The 12651-nt window shown below is 35.1% G+C and overlaps 1 protein-coding gene across 3 annotated transcripts; it reads left to right on the top strand.

Moving 5' to 3' along the window:
* The first annotated feature begins 240 nt into the window (after positions 1-240).
* Positions 241-12572, top strand: TTN8 (Structural maintenance of chromosomes (SMC) family protein). Of its 3 annotated transcripts, none has more exons than XR_016320025.1 (19): positions 241-891; positions 1565-1801; positions 1906-2139; positions 3012-3250; positions 3833-4099; positions 4280-4550; positions 4767-4893; positions 5717-5824; positions 5924-6043; positions 6157-6296; positions 6803-6892; positions 6980-7188; positions 8148-8317; positions 9520-9629; positions 9743-10122; positions 11198-11449; positions 11566-11793; positions 11929-12057; positions 12225-12572. XR_016320025.1 is itself a non-coding variant. In XM_089719020.1 (18 exons), exons 1-18 carry the CDS (start codon positions 454-456, stop codon positions 11975-11977), a joined length of 3669 nt encoding a protein of 1222 aa, XP_089575146.1. In that variant the 5' UTR covers positions 241-453; the 3' UTR covers positions 11978-12572. The 3 variants fall into 3 exon arrangements, 1 of the variants encoding a protein (XP_089575146.1); XR_016320024.1 differs by having other exon boundaries at positions 12141-12572; XM_089719020.1 differs by having other exon boundaries at positions 11929-12572.
* The last annotated feature ends 79 nt before the right edge of the window (positions 12573-12651 follow it).

The raw sequence follows: 12651 nt of genomic DNA, 5'->3' as shown, positions 1-12651 counted from the left end.
GTGAAATTATTATCATATAGTTAATTTTCAATTAAAATAAATAAAAAATAAACATAATTTTATATTAGCAAGTTGTAGTAGTATTATTTTCCCGTGTGACATGTAGGTGGTATTACACAAACTTAAAAAATTATGGACTTTTCAAAAAAAAAAAAAAAATTATGGACTCCCCACCAAGATACTCTTATGCGTAAGGTAAAAGCCCCAAAATGACCTTCATCTCATGATTGATGACCCGTACCGTAATCGCTCGACAACTCGCAATGGTAAATGGCAGCCCGCACTCTCTAAAGATTCCTCCAAAAACATTTTCTCTCCCGCCAATTCTCCAACCTATTTTCCACAAAACAAACCACATTTCATCCCTTAAACCCTAGCTTCTTTCTCCTCTTTGAATCTCCCTCCAAAATTGTTCACGCTGAACCCTAATTATCTCTTCCTGTAACCAAAACCATGCCGTCAATGATCTCCTCTGGCAAAATCCTCAAATTAGAGATGGAGAATTTCAAGTCTTACAAGGGACTTCAAACAATTGGTCCTTTTAAGGACTTCACTGCCATAATTGGTCCCAATGGTGCTGGGAAGTCTAATTTAATGGACGCTATCAGCTTCGTCCTTGGTGTACGGACAGGCCAACTTCGGGGGGCCCAGCTTAAGGACCTCATATACGCCTTTGACGACCGCGAGAAGGAGCAAAAAGGTCGCAGGGCTTTTGTTCGATTGGTTTATCTGTTATCTAACGGGTCGGAGCTCCACTTTACCCGCACAATAACGAGCTCCGGTGGTAGTGAGTACCGGATAGATGGGAAGGTCGTTAATTGGGATGAGTATAATGGGAGATTAAGGTCACTGGGCATTCTTGTTAAGGCCAGGAATTTTTTGGTCTTTCAGGTGATTAAATCTTTTCGTCTTTGACTTTTGTACTGTTCTGGATTTTATGGAATGTGTGATTACGGTGCTTTAAGTTTGTGGCACTTTTGAACGACTTTACACTGCTCGTGTTGTTTTCTTTCTTTTTCTCCCCGTTTTTTTCTTGGCTGGTAATATTGAAATTTTCATGTTTACTTGAAAATTATTACTTAATGGTAACTTGGGAGTGTAACGTTTGTTTCACGTGGGCTATGATATTTTTGATTCCTAGTAAAGCATTCTTGCGGATGCTTACTAATTACATATTATTTTTAATGTTTATAATTATTTATTATTTTTGGACTTCTTATGATCACATTTTTTGTATTCTCATATTGGATTTTGTGAGGTTTTCTATTACCTTTGAGTGTCTCCGCCGATTGTTCACTGTTATCATTGCAAGTTTCTATTTGTATTTGAATATGGTTATCCTCTTTTATTTATTCTCTCTTCAACTAAAAGAGTAATGTTGCCCTTTTTACTTTGTCTGAAGGTGGCAGACTTCTAAAAAATTTATCTGGTCAAGTTCAGTGAGCTGTTAATTTGATTGCAAGAAAACCCCTGAATTCTTTATGTGGACAGTATGTTGGTGTTTATAGTAACTGAATTTTCTATGTAGGACTTACATCTGATGAATACTTAATTTGTTATGTAGGGTGATGTGGAGTCCGTTGCATCTAAAAACCCGAAAGAACTAACTGCTCTGCTTGAGCAGATTTCTGGGTCTGAGGAACTCAAAAGAGAATATGAGGATCTGGAAGAAAAGAAAGCCAGTGCTGAAGAAAAATCAGCTCTAGTTTATCAGAAAAAGAGAACAGTTGTTATTGAGAGGAAGCAAAAGAAAGTGCAGAAGGAAGAAGCAGAAAAACATCTTCGCTTGCAAGATCAACTGGTATCAGCTTTAATGTTCTACTTAGTATCATGTGATCTTTTTAGGATCAGATGTGTACATGTGACGATGCATTAATCATCCTTGTTTTATTTTTTGGTCCTCAGAGAGCTTTGAAGAAAGAACACTTCTTATGGGAGTTGTTTATTATTGATAAGGATATTAAAAAGATTGATGATGACCTTAAAGCTGAGAAGTCAACTCGTGAAGATGTCATGCGAGAAATAGAAAAGTTTGAATCTGAAGCACGCAAAAAAAGGAACGAACTAAGAAAATATGCAAAAGAGGTTACACAATGTGAAAGGAAGATTGCAGAGAAAAGTTCTAAACTTGATAAGAATGTAAGTTTTCTGGAATTTTGCTGTTAACAACAAATACTGTTTCAATTGGTTTCTAATGTTTAGGTCATTAGAGGTTTAAAGACAGATTTTTAATTTATAGATCATAAAGTGCATGCTGTCTGGGTGTGTTTGTAATTGCATGTTCACACTCGTGTATGTTAATTGTCCAATTTTGAATGGATGATGTGGAGAATATGGTCTTGATTCTCTTGCTTCCATTGAATAGGGTGGAATAGAGGAGTTATGAAGCTTAATCCAAGTGGGAAAAGCTGTAGCTTATCTAGCTGAATTTGGATTAATAATGAAGCAAACTAATGTTTGTTAGAACAAACGTTTAAAATATTTGGTTTTACCATTTCTGAAGAACCAAGCTTTTGAGACTGGTTTATTTATGACTAGAAATTGAAAAAGAAAAAGTTGGGCATCCAGAAGTTTTGGAGAAAAGGTTATCTTGTTGTGTGAGATATTGCACTCGAGAAATTTGGGGGTGTACTTCATGGAATTTCTTCTTTGACGACTTTTGTGGGAAACTTTTGGGGCTATTAGGAATATTTGTTTCTCATTGCTGCAGGAGTTCTTGTTGTTGCATTATTTACTCTCTGTTCTTTGTGAATACACTTTTACTTAAAATGTTAATAATTGTGTCACTGAGCATTGCATACATATGCTTGGTGGACATGCCATGAATGTGTTTTCTGTTTAATTGATTTCAAAGTCCAGTGTATGTGTAAATTGTTTTTGAGCTTTCATCTGGTTATTGGCCAGTTGCTTGAATATTCTGAACTGTGATTCTCTGCTTTCAGTCACTGATTATTTTGGGTCTAAGAAAGTAGTTTGTGATTTATTTGTTTTCTATTGTTGACAATTCACAGCAACCGGAGCTTCTGAAACTAAATGAGGAAATCTCTCGTATAAATTCAAAAATTAAGAGCAGCAGTAAGGAACTCGCCAAAAAGAGAGAAGAAAGGAGGAGGCATGGCGATGAGATAGATGAGCTGCAGAAGGGTATACAGGATCTGACTGCAAAACTAGAAGATCTTCATGAAAAAAGTCGAGACAGTGGTGAAAAACTCCCCCTGGCTGACAGTCAACTAACTGAATATTTTCGAATGTAATCTTCTTTAAGTTTTAACATAATGCGTTTAACCGTTCACATATCTGCTTGCTGGCATATCATTTTTTTGAGCCCCGTTGTTCTTTCTTAAATTTGAGGTGAAAGATAGTCGCAGATTGTCCTGTCTACTCTTTTGGTATGAAATTTTAATGCATAAATTAATAACTTTTTTGGGGCATTATTGGTAACTAGTTAGGAAGTACTCGTTCTTGTATAAATGCAGATTTTATTAATTTTTAAACCCTCTTGGAAGAATTATATAATAATTTTCAACTTAAGTTTATAGAGATTGTATGCCGACCCTGAAGAATCATGCCCTACAATTATTTTTCTATATACATCTGTATGTGAGCTCCTTATTGTGTTCATGTAGCAAAATATTAGTTTATGATTGTCATGAAAGTCATATGTTGTTATTCAAGCCATGCTGGCTGATATGTATATTGTTGAAAGCATTATAATTTTAGATAAGAGAGAGCAAATGCTTGCTAATTGGGGTTTCTTCCCATCGTTTTGATCTTGCTCTTGCATCATTATCTTCCCCTAACCTCCTTCATAACTGGAATTCTAATGCTGCAGTAAGGAGGATGCTGGGATGAAAACTATCAAGCTAAGGGATGAAAAGGAGGTTCTAGACAGGCAACAGCATGCTGATATGGAAGCTCAAAAGAATTTGGAAGAAAACTTACAACAATTGAAAAATCGAGAGCATGAACTGGATGCTCAGGAGGCACAAATGCGAGCAAGACAAGAAAAGATTCATGATACTACCACAAAAAATAAGAAGGAATTGGCGGATTTGAAAAAGGAATTGCGAGAGATGCAAGATAAACATCGTGATTCCAGGTTTTTTGAACTACTCGATATCTCTCTAAATTTCACGTTATCCAAATTTATGTGTATCTTAGGCTCGATGCATGTGTTTTTTTGGTATCTGCTTCTGTGTCTTCATTTACTTTTCACTCTTTATACAAAAGTAAATTAATATGATATGTTCTATTGACTGGAGATCATTTCTGTTATCAGGAATAAATATGAGAATTTGAAGTCTAGAATTGGTGAAGTAGAAATCCAGCTACGTGAGGTGAAAGCTGATAGACATGAGAATGAGAGGGATGCTAGGTTGTCTCAAGCAGTTGAGACTCTCAAGCGCCTATTTCAAGGAGTTCATGGTCGGATGACTGATCTTTGCAGGCCAACCCAGAAGAAGTACAATCTTGCTGTTACTGTAGCAATGGGTAAATTCATGGATGCAGTAGTGGTTGAAGATGAAAATACAGGAAAAGAATGCATCAAGGTAGTACTTATTTGATCTGTAATATTTCTGATTAAATTTTAGCTTGGTCACCAAATTTTAGTTATTTATTTCACATGTTTATTTACTTGCTTTACATTTGTCTTGTAGTCAAGTTGTGTCATTGATTTCCCAATTTGTGGCAATAATTGTCTTTTGTGTGTCAAGACCACAGTTCCTTTGAAATAATACTAGTATGATTCAATTTGTTTTCTGCAGTATTTGAAAGAGCAAAGGCTTCCTCCTCAGACATTTATACCTCTTCGGTCAGTCCGTGTAAAGCCAATCATAGAAAGGTTGCGTACCTTAGGTGGTACTGCAAAGTTAGTCTTCGACGTGATCCAATATCCTTTGCAAAATTTGGTTATGTTCATCTTTTATTTGTGGTAGTGAAAAGTTTTATTTATGTTTTTTTTTAATTAAATCTTACAAGTTAGGCTTTGTACTGGGTGTAGAATATTTTGCATGTGCAATGCTTTTCTTATGTTTCACTTTATTTCTCAGATTCTCCGTTGTTTTAGTCGTAAATATTCAATAGGGTGGTGTTGGTTTGTGATTCTGTGCTCATCATTTTATGTGTATTCTCAATCTGACTACTTGAGTTTTAGTTGTTGCAAACATCCATGGTTGCTACATTATTTATGCCATCTTGATCTAGCTTTACATTGTATGGGTTTTGGCAAATATTAGAAATGAATGCTGCTGAAATGGATTTTAGCAAATAATTAAATGGAAGGGGGACGTTAGGGATTGTACCACTAGCTGCCAACACTACTAGGAAGCCGATCAACCACTTGGATTTTTAAGGAACTTTATCCATATGGATTCAATAATGATGGACTTTGCTTATTCCAGATCCATCACTCGCGGCTGCTACCTGATTATTGATTTTTGCATGGTTCTTGCAGCTGTCTTCACCCCATAAGTTTTTACAGTAGTGCTTAACAGAAGGTGATAGTTATGTTCTACTTTCTGATTTGTTGCTCTATTTGTGTTACTATGTATTTCTTCTATCAGTTTTTCATAATCGTTTGCTGGTAAGAAAAATAATGTACTAGTAATAGAAATATGGTAAAAGGCTCTTATTTACTTATCAAGTAAACCAAAAAATGAATTGGAGGACGAATGAAATCAAATGCTATTACTTTGTGGACTTAACAATTGCACATTTGACCCTGTCCTGGAGAAGGCAATTCTGTTTGCTGTTGGAAATACTCTAGTTTGTGACGACCTAGATGAAGCCAAGGTTCTTAGCTGGAGTGGGGAGAGATTTAAAGGTAATTTACTAGCCTTTTCAGCAATAATACATATTTTAATCTTGTGACAATTTGGGTTCTTTTTTTTTTATTTTTTTTATTTTTTATCATTTGCATCAGTTGTAACTGTTGATGGGATCCTACTCACAAAGTCTGGAACAATGACTGGTGGTACAAGTGGTGGAATGGAAGCAAGGTCAAAACAATGGGATGATAAAAAAATTGAAGAATCTATTCTGAGTAAGCTCAGTAACTCGATCTTTCTTCCACTGTCTTAACATTGGGTCTCAATACTAATTCTTTGTGCCGTGTAGAATCACTGGGTCTCAATACTAATTCTTTGTGCTGTGTAGAACTAAAAAAGAAAAAAGAACAGCTTGAAAAAGAGTTAGAAGAGCTTGGATCAATTAGGGAGATGCATCTAAAAGAGTCTGAAGCATCTGGGAGAATTAGTGGACTTGAAAAGAAGATTCAGTATGCTGAGATTGAGAAGGTAGATATTTTCTTGACCGATATAAGTGGTTAACTTCTTTTTTATTTTATACAGATAACCTGGTCCAGTTTTGTGGGCTGTTTAAATTGGTATTGAAAACATACATTCATGACTTCTCTAAAAATAGATACATAATGGGTTTCAAGTATTTTTTCGTAATTTAGGATACTGATTGTTGAGCAGCATAAAGAAAGAATGCTTATGGACAAATTTAAAAACATAATATGGAAGGATAAAATCTTCATTTTATCTCTCTCTCAATCATCGTCATCTGTGCCTGAAAGAGGTCCAGTGTGGTTTCATGTTTGATGTATTGAATTGAGTAGAAAAGATGGGCTTGGAAAGAACCAAAACTGAAGGAGGCATGTTGCCGTTCTCAAATGAAATAATAAACAAGATGAGGATATGGTGCTTTGATTGACTCTGATGATTTTAAACAATATGTTTTTCATTGGTATCTGAATTGGGTTCCGTTGTTAATAATGTTTCTCTGTATTTTGCTGCAGCGAAGCATTGATGACAAACTTCAAAACTTGAAAAGGGAAAAGCATATTATTAAAGAGGAAATCGATCGCATAAAACCTGAACTCCGTAAGGTAATGAAGGATCAAGACTATGCTTATTATCTTCCTTGTTGACCTATTGATATAATTATGTACACACACTTTTGATACTCCTTGCAGTTAAAAGATGCTGTTGATAAGAGGGCCACTGAAATCAGGAAACTGGAGAAGAGAATCAATGAGATTGTTGACCGGATATACAAAGATTTTAGTAAGTCTGTTGGGGTAGCAAACATCCGTGAGTATGAAGAAAACCATCTCAAGGCTACTGAACATTTGGCTGAAGAAAGACTTAACTTGAGTAATCAGCTGGCAAAGTTGAAATACCAGTATGTTCCTTTTTTCTTCTTGCCATATTTTGTCTTGTAGGCTTGGCATTTTCTCAGCGTGCTTGATTATTTACTCTTCGCTGAAAAAAAAGGACCAAAATCTCATTTGGTGATGATTCTTTAGTCATTGAGAGAAAACCTATCTACTGTGTTTTCCTTGGTTTACTGCCTAAAGATTCTCATGGGTCCTTATTCCCTGCTGTCATCCCTTGTGTGCAATCTCTGGGAGAAATGCTTCATCCATATGAAGTTACCATGCGATTGACACCGATGTCAAGTGCCAAAATTTAGGATTTTAACCTGGTTGCAGAAATACTATACTTTATGCTTTTCTTCCAGCCATTTTAGATATGTACGTGTTATTGCCTCGTCACCTGATCATGCATGATAACTGGAACCATCTACCAGGCTCTAATCTAGCTCTTGGATTCGTACCAAAATAGAATACATTTGTACCTAAAGTTATTCTACTGTTGGTCATGTATACAAATTTCATTTACTATATGCAAGCACTTGACTAGATGAACATCTTAGAGTATTAAGGGTTTTGCATCAGAGGAAGGGATGAAGTAAGGAGAATGGGAGAGGAAAATTACATTGTTCTCTTGTTCAAGTCTCAATTTTCTCGTGCTTATAAATTGGTTAGGTTAAACTATCATTGTTGTTATCGAGCCTTACTATGTCAATATATGACATGATTCGTCAGGAAATTGACTGGTTGGACTGAATGAATGTATCCTGCAACTAGTGTAAGGACATTGTTGTAAATTTTCTATTTTACTTTGTGATATTAGTGATATGATGCTAAAATTTGGTGCACTATTCTGCCTCTATTTGGTTTGAGATTTATTCTGTTTTCTTTCAAGAACTTGAAGAGAGTCTCTCTGTGTTTTATTCTTCTGTTTTGCCATTTGTTTTGTATATAATGGCCCTTCCACCTCCTTGTCTTTTCTTTTCAGGTTAGAGTATGAGCAAAAGAGAGACATGGAATCACGAATTAAGAAGTTGGAAACTTCTATTAGTAATTTAGAAAATGAAATAATACAAATTAAGGAAAAAGAGGCTGAAGTCAAGATGGCAGCGGAGAAAGCTACTGGTGAGATAAGTAGATTGAAGGAAGAAGCGCGAGGTATGGTTTAACACTTTGTTGTTTTTGTGTGAAGTTGAGTTTTTCTTCCCTAGTGCAATTAAACCATGAAGTTCTTCATCCTAGGTTATTGTCATGGCTGACGTGTCATTTTGGAATCTTAAATGAATTTTAAGAATGTCAAAACTTACTTATTTTGAGTAAAGAATGAATTAAGGGTCCGTCTAGATTGCTGAATTGGGGGTGGAATTCATAATTGAAATTTGATTACAATTCATTATAGTTAGTGTTTGGATAATACTTCAGAATTGGAATTCGGAATTTGAATTACTAGTTTACTTTTAAATTATTAAATACATGGTACGTTGTGTAGTCTGAGAATTAAATGTGTCTAAACAAATAAAGTATAATTTTTTGGTAAAAAATAATACATAAATAAAATATACGAAGTAATTATTTTAATAATATAATATAACATTGATTTTATTTTTTATTATTTAATAATTAACTGGGTTCATTTATCAATAAATGAAGTAAATAACTCATAAAATATTTATAAATTTAATGGTTGTGCAAATTTTAATATTATAAGGATTATTTTATAATTCGTACTAAAAACTAACGCATTAAAATATTCATGTAATCAAATAATTAATATTAATATATATTGTCAGTTGTGGCAGCGAGTTAGAATCTTTAGCGCCATGAGCTCCGCAATCCCAAAGGTTCAGAATGCCAATTTCAAGGCTGTCCCCTCTTAATGGCAAAGGCCTGCTATAGTTATGTTGCAATTCCTCTGTTGATTAAATAATTGTTTCAAATTTGTGTGGTAACTCCATTTTCGTCCCAAATGCATTTTTCTGATTTGAAAAGACAGGCTCTTTAACCAATTTCTTTGTATGGGTATGCCTGTTTAAATATTTCATACGTTCTACTTCTTTGTTCCTGGTTTTCCTTTATAATTCCCTCCAATCATACCTATGTTTTAGAAATGTAAATGAGCACACAAGCGAAAGTGCTGTTGAGCTTGAAATGTGAATATTGGCTTTAGTTTTTGGTGGATTAGACGACATATGAAATAGAGAATGAAGAAAAAAAAAAGATTTGTTTAGCCAACTCCTGTTTTGAAATTATGCCAGATGCTTAATTCAATTTTGTTCTAGACAACACAGGTGCAAGTAAAAGAAGAAACACCTTCCAAATTTCTGTGTAATATTTGTGATTTTCCTGTTTTTGTTCTATAGAGTGGAAATCTAAGTTAGAAGAGTGTGAGAAAGAGATGCTTGAATGGAAGAAGCAGGCTTCTGCAGCGGCAACAACCTTATCAAAGATTGGCCGTCAGATAAACTCTAAGGTCCCAACATGGTTTCTTTTTTCCACAAAAGCTCCTTGTTGGAACATGGTTATTTTATCGCTGAACTCTGGTATATTGAACTGCTACTGTAAATTTCCCCCTTGGTTTTACAGGAAGGACAGATTGAGCAACTATTGTCCCGGAAGCAGGATATAGTGGAGAAGTGTGAGTTAGAGCATATAAACCTTCCCACTATTTCAGACCCCATGGAAGTTGACTCACCTACTCAAGGCCCATATTTTGATTTTAGTCAGCTGAATAGATCTCTTCTTCAAGATAGGAGACCTTCTGACCGAGAAAAGATTGAGGCAGATTTTAAGCAAAAAATTGATGCTCTAATGTCAGAAATAGAAAAAACTGCTCCAAATTTGAAGGCTCTGGATCAGTATGAGGCCTTGCAAGAGAAGGAAAGAGCAGTGACTGAAGAATTTGAAGCAGCCAGAAAGGAGGAGAAGCAAGTAGCTGATGCTTACAATTCAGTGAAGCAGAGACGGTAACAATTACATTACGCTATGTTCTTTTATTATAATAGATTCTGGGAATCTTTCTTGCTTAATGGTTATTTGCCGTAGATCTGCTATTCTTCTGTAAGGAGCCGTTTGTTCTCCTATTACTTGAAAAGATAACATGTCAAACTGGTTAAACCATATAAACTGATTTGTTACTTTCATTGTTATAATCGTTGCATGAATGCTTGCTGAATGACATCTTTTGTTCAATTAATATCCCAACTTATATTTTTCACTTAAAAGATTCAATTAATAATGAACATTTTTGGAAAAATATGAATGCTACGTGATGTGCTGTCTTTTATTTTTGGCTAGTTATTTTTAGTCCTAGGACATTTACAACAGCAAGAAAACTTTTTTTAGTTCATTTATTGCAGTTGGTAAATTGGAGTTTCTTGATCTTTTTTTTCTTGCCAAAAAGGTTCTTTTTGTGAGTGGGGGGACTTTTGGGAGAAAAGTTTGTCTGGATAATTTGACACAGAGAGAGCATTGCTTGGTTAATTGAAGCCATCTTTGAAAAAGTTGGGGAGTTGGCAATTCCTTTTCTCCCATTTTCTGATTGGTTTGAAATTATTTGCAATAGTCTGGATGTAAGTGAAGGAAGTAAAAATAAAACCCAATTCCTGGAGAGGCTCCCATTGTAGTGCTGGGGTTTAAGGAGGTCAGAGGTGTAATTACTTTGGCTATTTCATGGACCATTTGGAGAGTGTGATTTGAGGGCTTTTCAATATGGAACTCTTGTGGTCATAAGCAAAGTGAAGTTGGGGCATATTCTTTAATTCTTCATTTTAGATAATTGGAAGTCTTTTAGTGGATCATTTTGCTCCTGTGTTTGATTCATATATTGTTATAAAGAAGACAATTGTACAGTTGTGAAGCATCTAATTTACATGGGTGCACTCATTCTGTTGTTGATAATATAGTTTTGTTTACTGTATCACTCACATCAGTGGTTTGTTGCATGCTATTGTTGTTCATTGTCTTGCAGGCCAAAATAACAAAAACAAACTGTTCATGTTGTTTATTGGTATGCCTCTGACTTCATTTTTGCTTATGTAGATACGAGTTATTTATGGAAGCTTTCAACCATATATCAAATAATATTGACAAGATTTACAAACAACTGACAAAGAGTAATACACACCCACTGGGTGGAACAGCATATTTAAACTTGGAAAATGAGGATGATCCATTCTTACATGGCATCAAGTATACTGCTATGCCCCCAACGAAGCGCTTCCGTGATATGGAACAATTGTCTGGTGGGGAGAAGACTGTTGCAGCACTGGCATTACTCTTCTCTATTCACAGGTTTAAAGCGCTAACTATAACTATTTATTTTTATGTTCAAAGACAAAGCAAGCCATTAAGTTGGGGTAGCAGTTTTATTTGCACTAATAATCTCATTATCGTGTGTGTGATTTCAGCTATAGACCTTCACCATTTTTCATATTGGATGAAGTTGATGCTGCATTGGATAATTTAAATGTTGCAAAGGTTGCTGGATTTATTCGCTCAAAATCATGTGAAGGAGCTCGGAGTAATCAGGAGACCGATGGTGGCATTGGTTTTCAGAGTATTGTGATATCTCTGAAGGATAGCTTTTATGACAAGGCTGAAGGTCTGGTTGGGGTTTACAGGGACTCAGAGAGGAGGTGAGTTCTACCTTTTTGTATCATTTATTTATTCTTTATATGTTCTATGGTTGCATTGTTACTGTGCTGTGGTTCAGTATTAAATAAATAATGAACCTAATTCGTATATTTTTTTTTTTTTTTTAACTCCTGCAGCTGCTCAAGAACTCTGACATTTGACTTGACTGGGTATCGAGCATCTTGAGAATCCAATTGCAGATCACAGCTAGTTGATTCATTGGTTTGTGAATATCTCAGTTGCTAACATCTTCGAAATGACCTCTTGTAAGTATGAAAGGATTATGGTATTAAGTTTGTTTCATGAGTTCTAATGGGCAATGTGATAACTGTTAGTGCTTACTGCTTAGTGGAATATCCATGTCATCTCCCTCCTTTAGTTTGTCGGAACACTTGAAGTCATTTCTTTTAAGTATTTTGAACAATGGGAGCAGGACAGGGTGGATGCTGGTAGATAAATCAAGCTCCTGGTTTCCTGGGGATTTTGCTTTTATCAGAAGGCCTTGATTTCTTATTTCCATGGTATTGGTGTAAATATGCCACATCGGTTCCCATAGGCATAGGCATATGAATATTGAAGCATGCAGATTGAATATAGTTCGATGTACATGTAAATTTTAGTGGTATATCAACAGGCCATGAATGACAGAGGGTAAAAAATAAGAACAGCTTATTATATATGGTTGTAAGTTGTAATGTTGGTGTTGCAGATTTGATGAAATCCTTTGAAATAGAAATGTGTATGATTCAACTCTTAAAGTTATTTATTTCTTATTTTGCAATCCAGCCTGTTTTAGTTTTTATTTTATTTTATTTGCTGTCGATGCAACAGTTGATTTCTGTTTACCTATGCCAAACTAA

The sequence above is a fragment of the Jatropha curcas genome, chromosome 3, assembly GCF_041381405.1.
Source record: "Jatropha curcas cultivar XTBG-Jc1 chromosome 3, XTBG_Jcur_1.0, whole genome shotgun sequence".
Taxonomy (NCBI): Eukaryota; Viridiplantae; Streptophyta; class Magnoliopsida; order Malpighiales; family Euphorbiaceae; genus Jatropha; species Jatropha curcas.
This window is presented reverse-complemented; position numbering and strand designations above follow the sequence as displayed.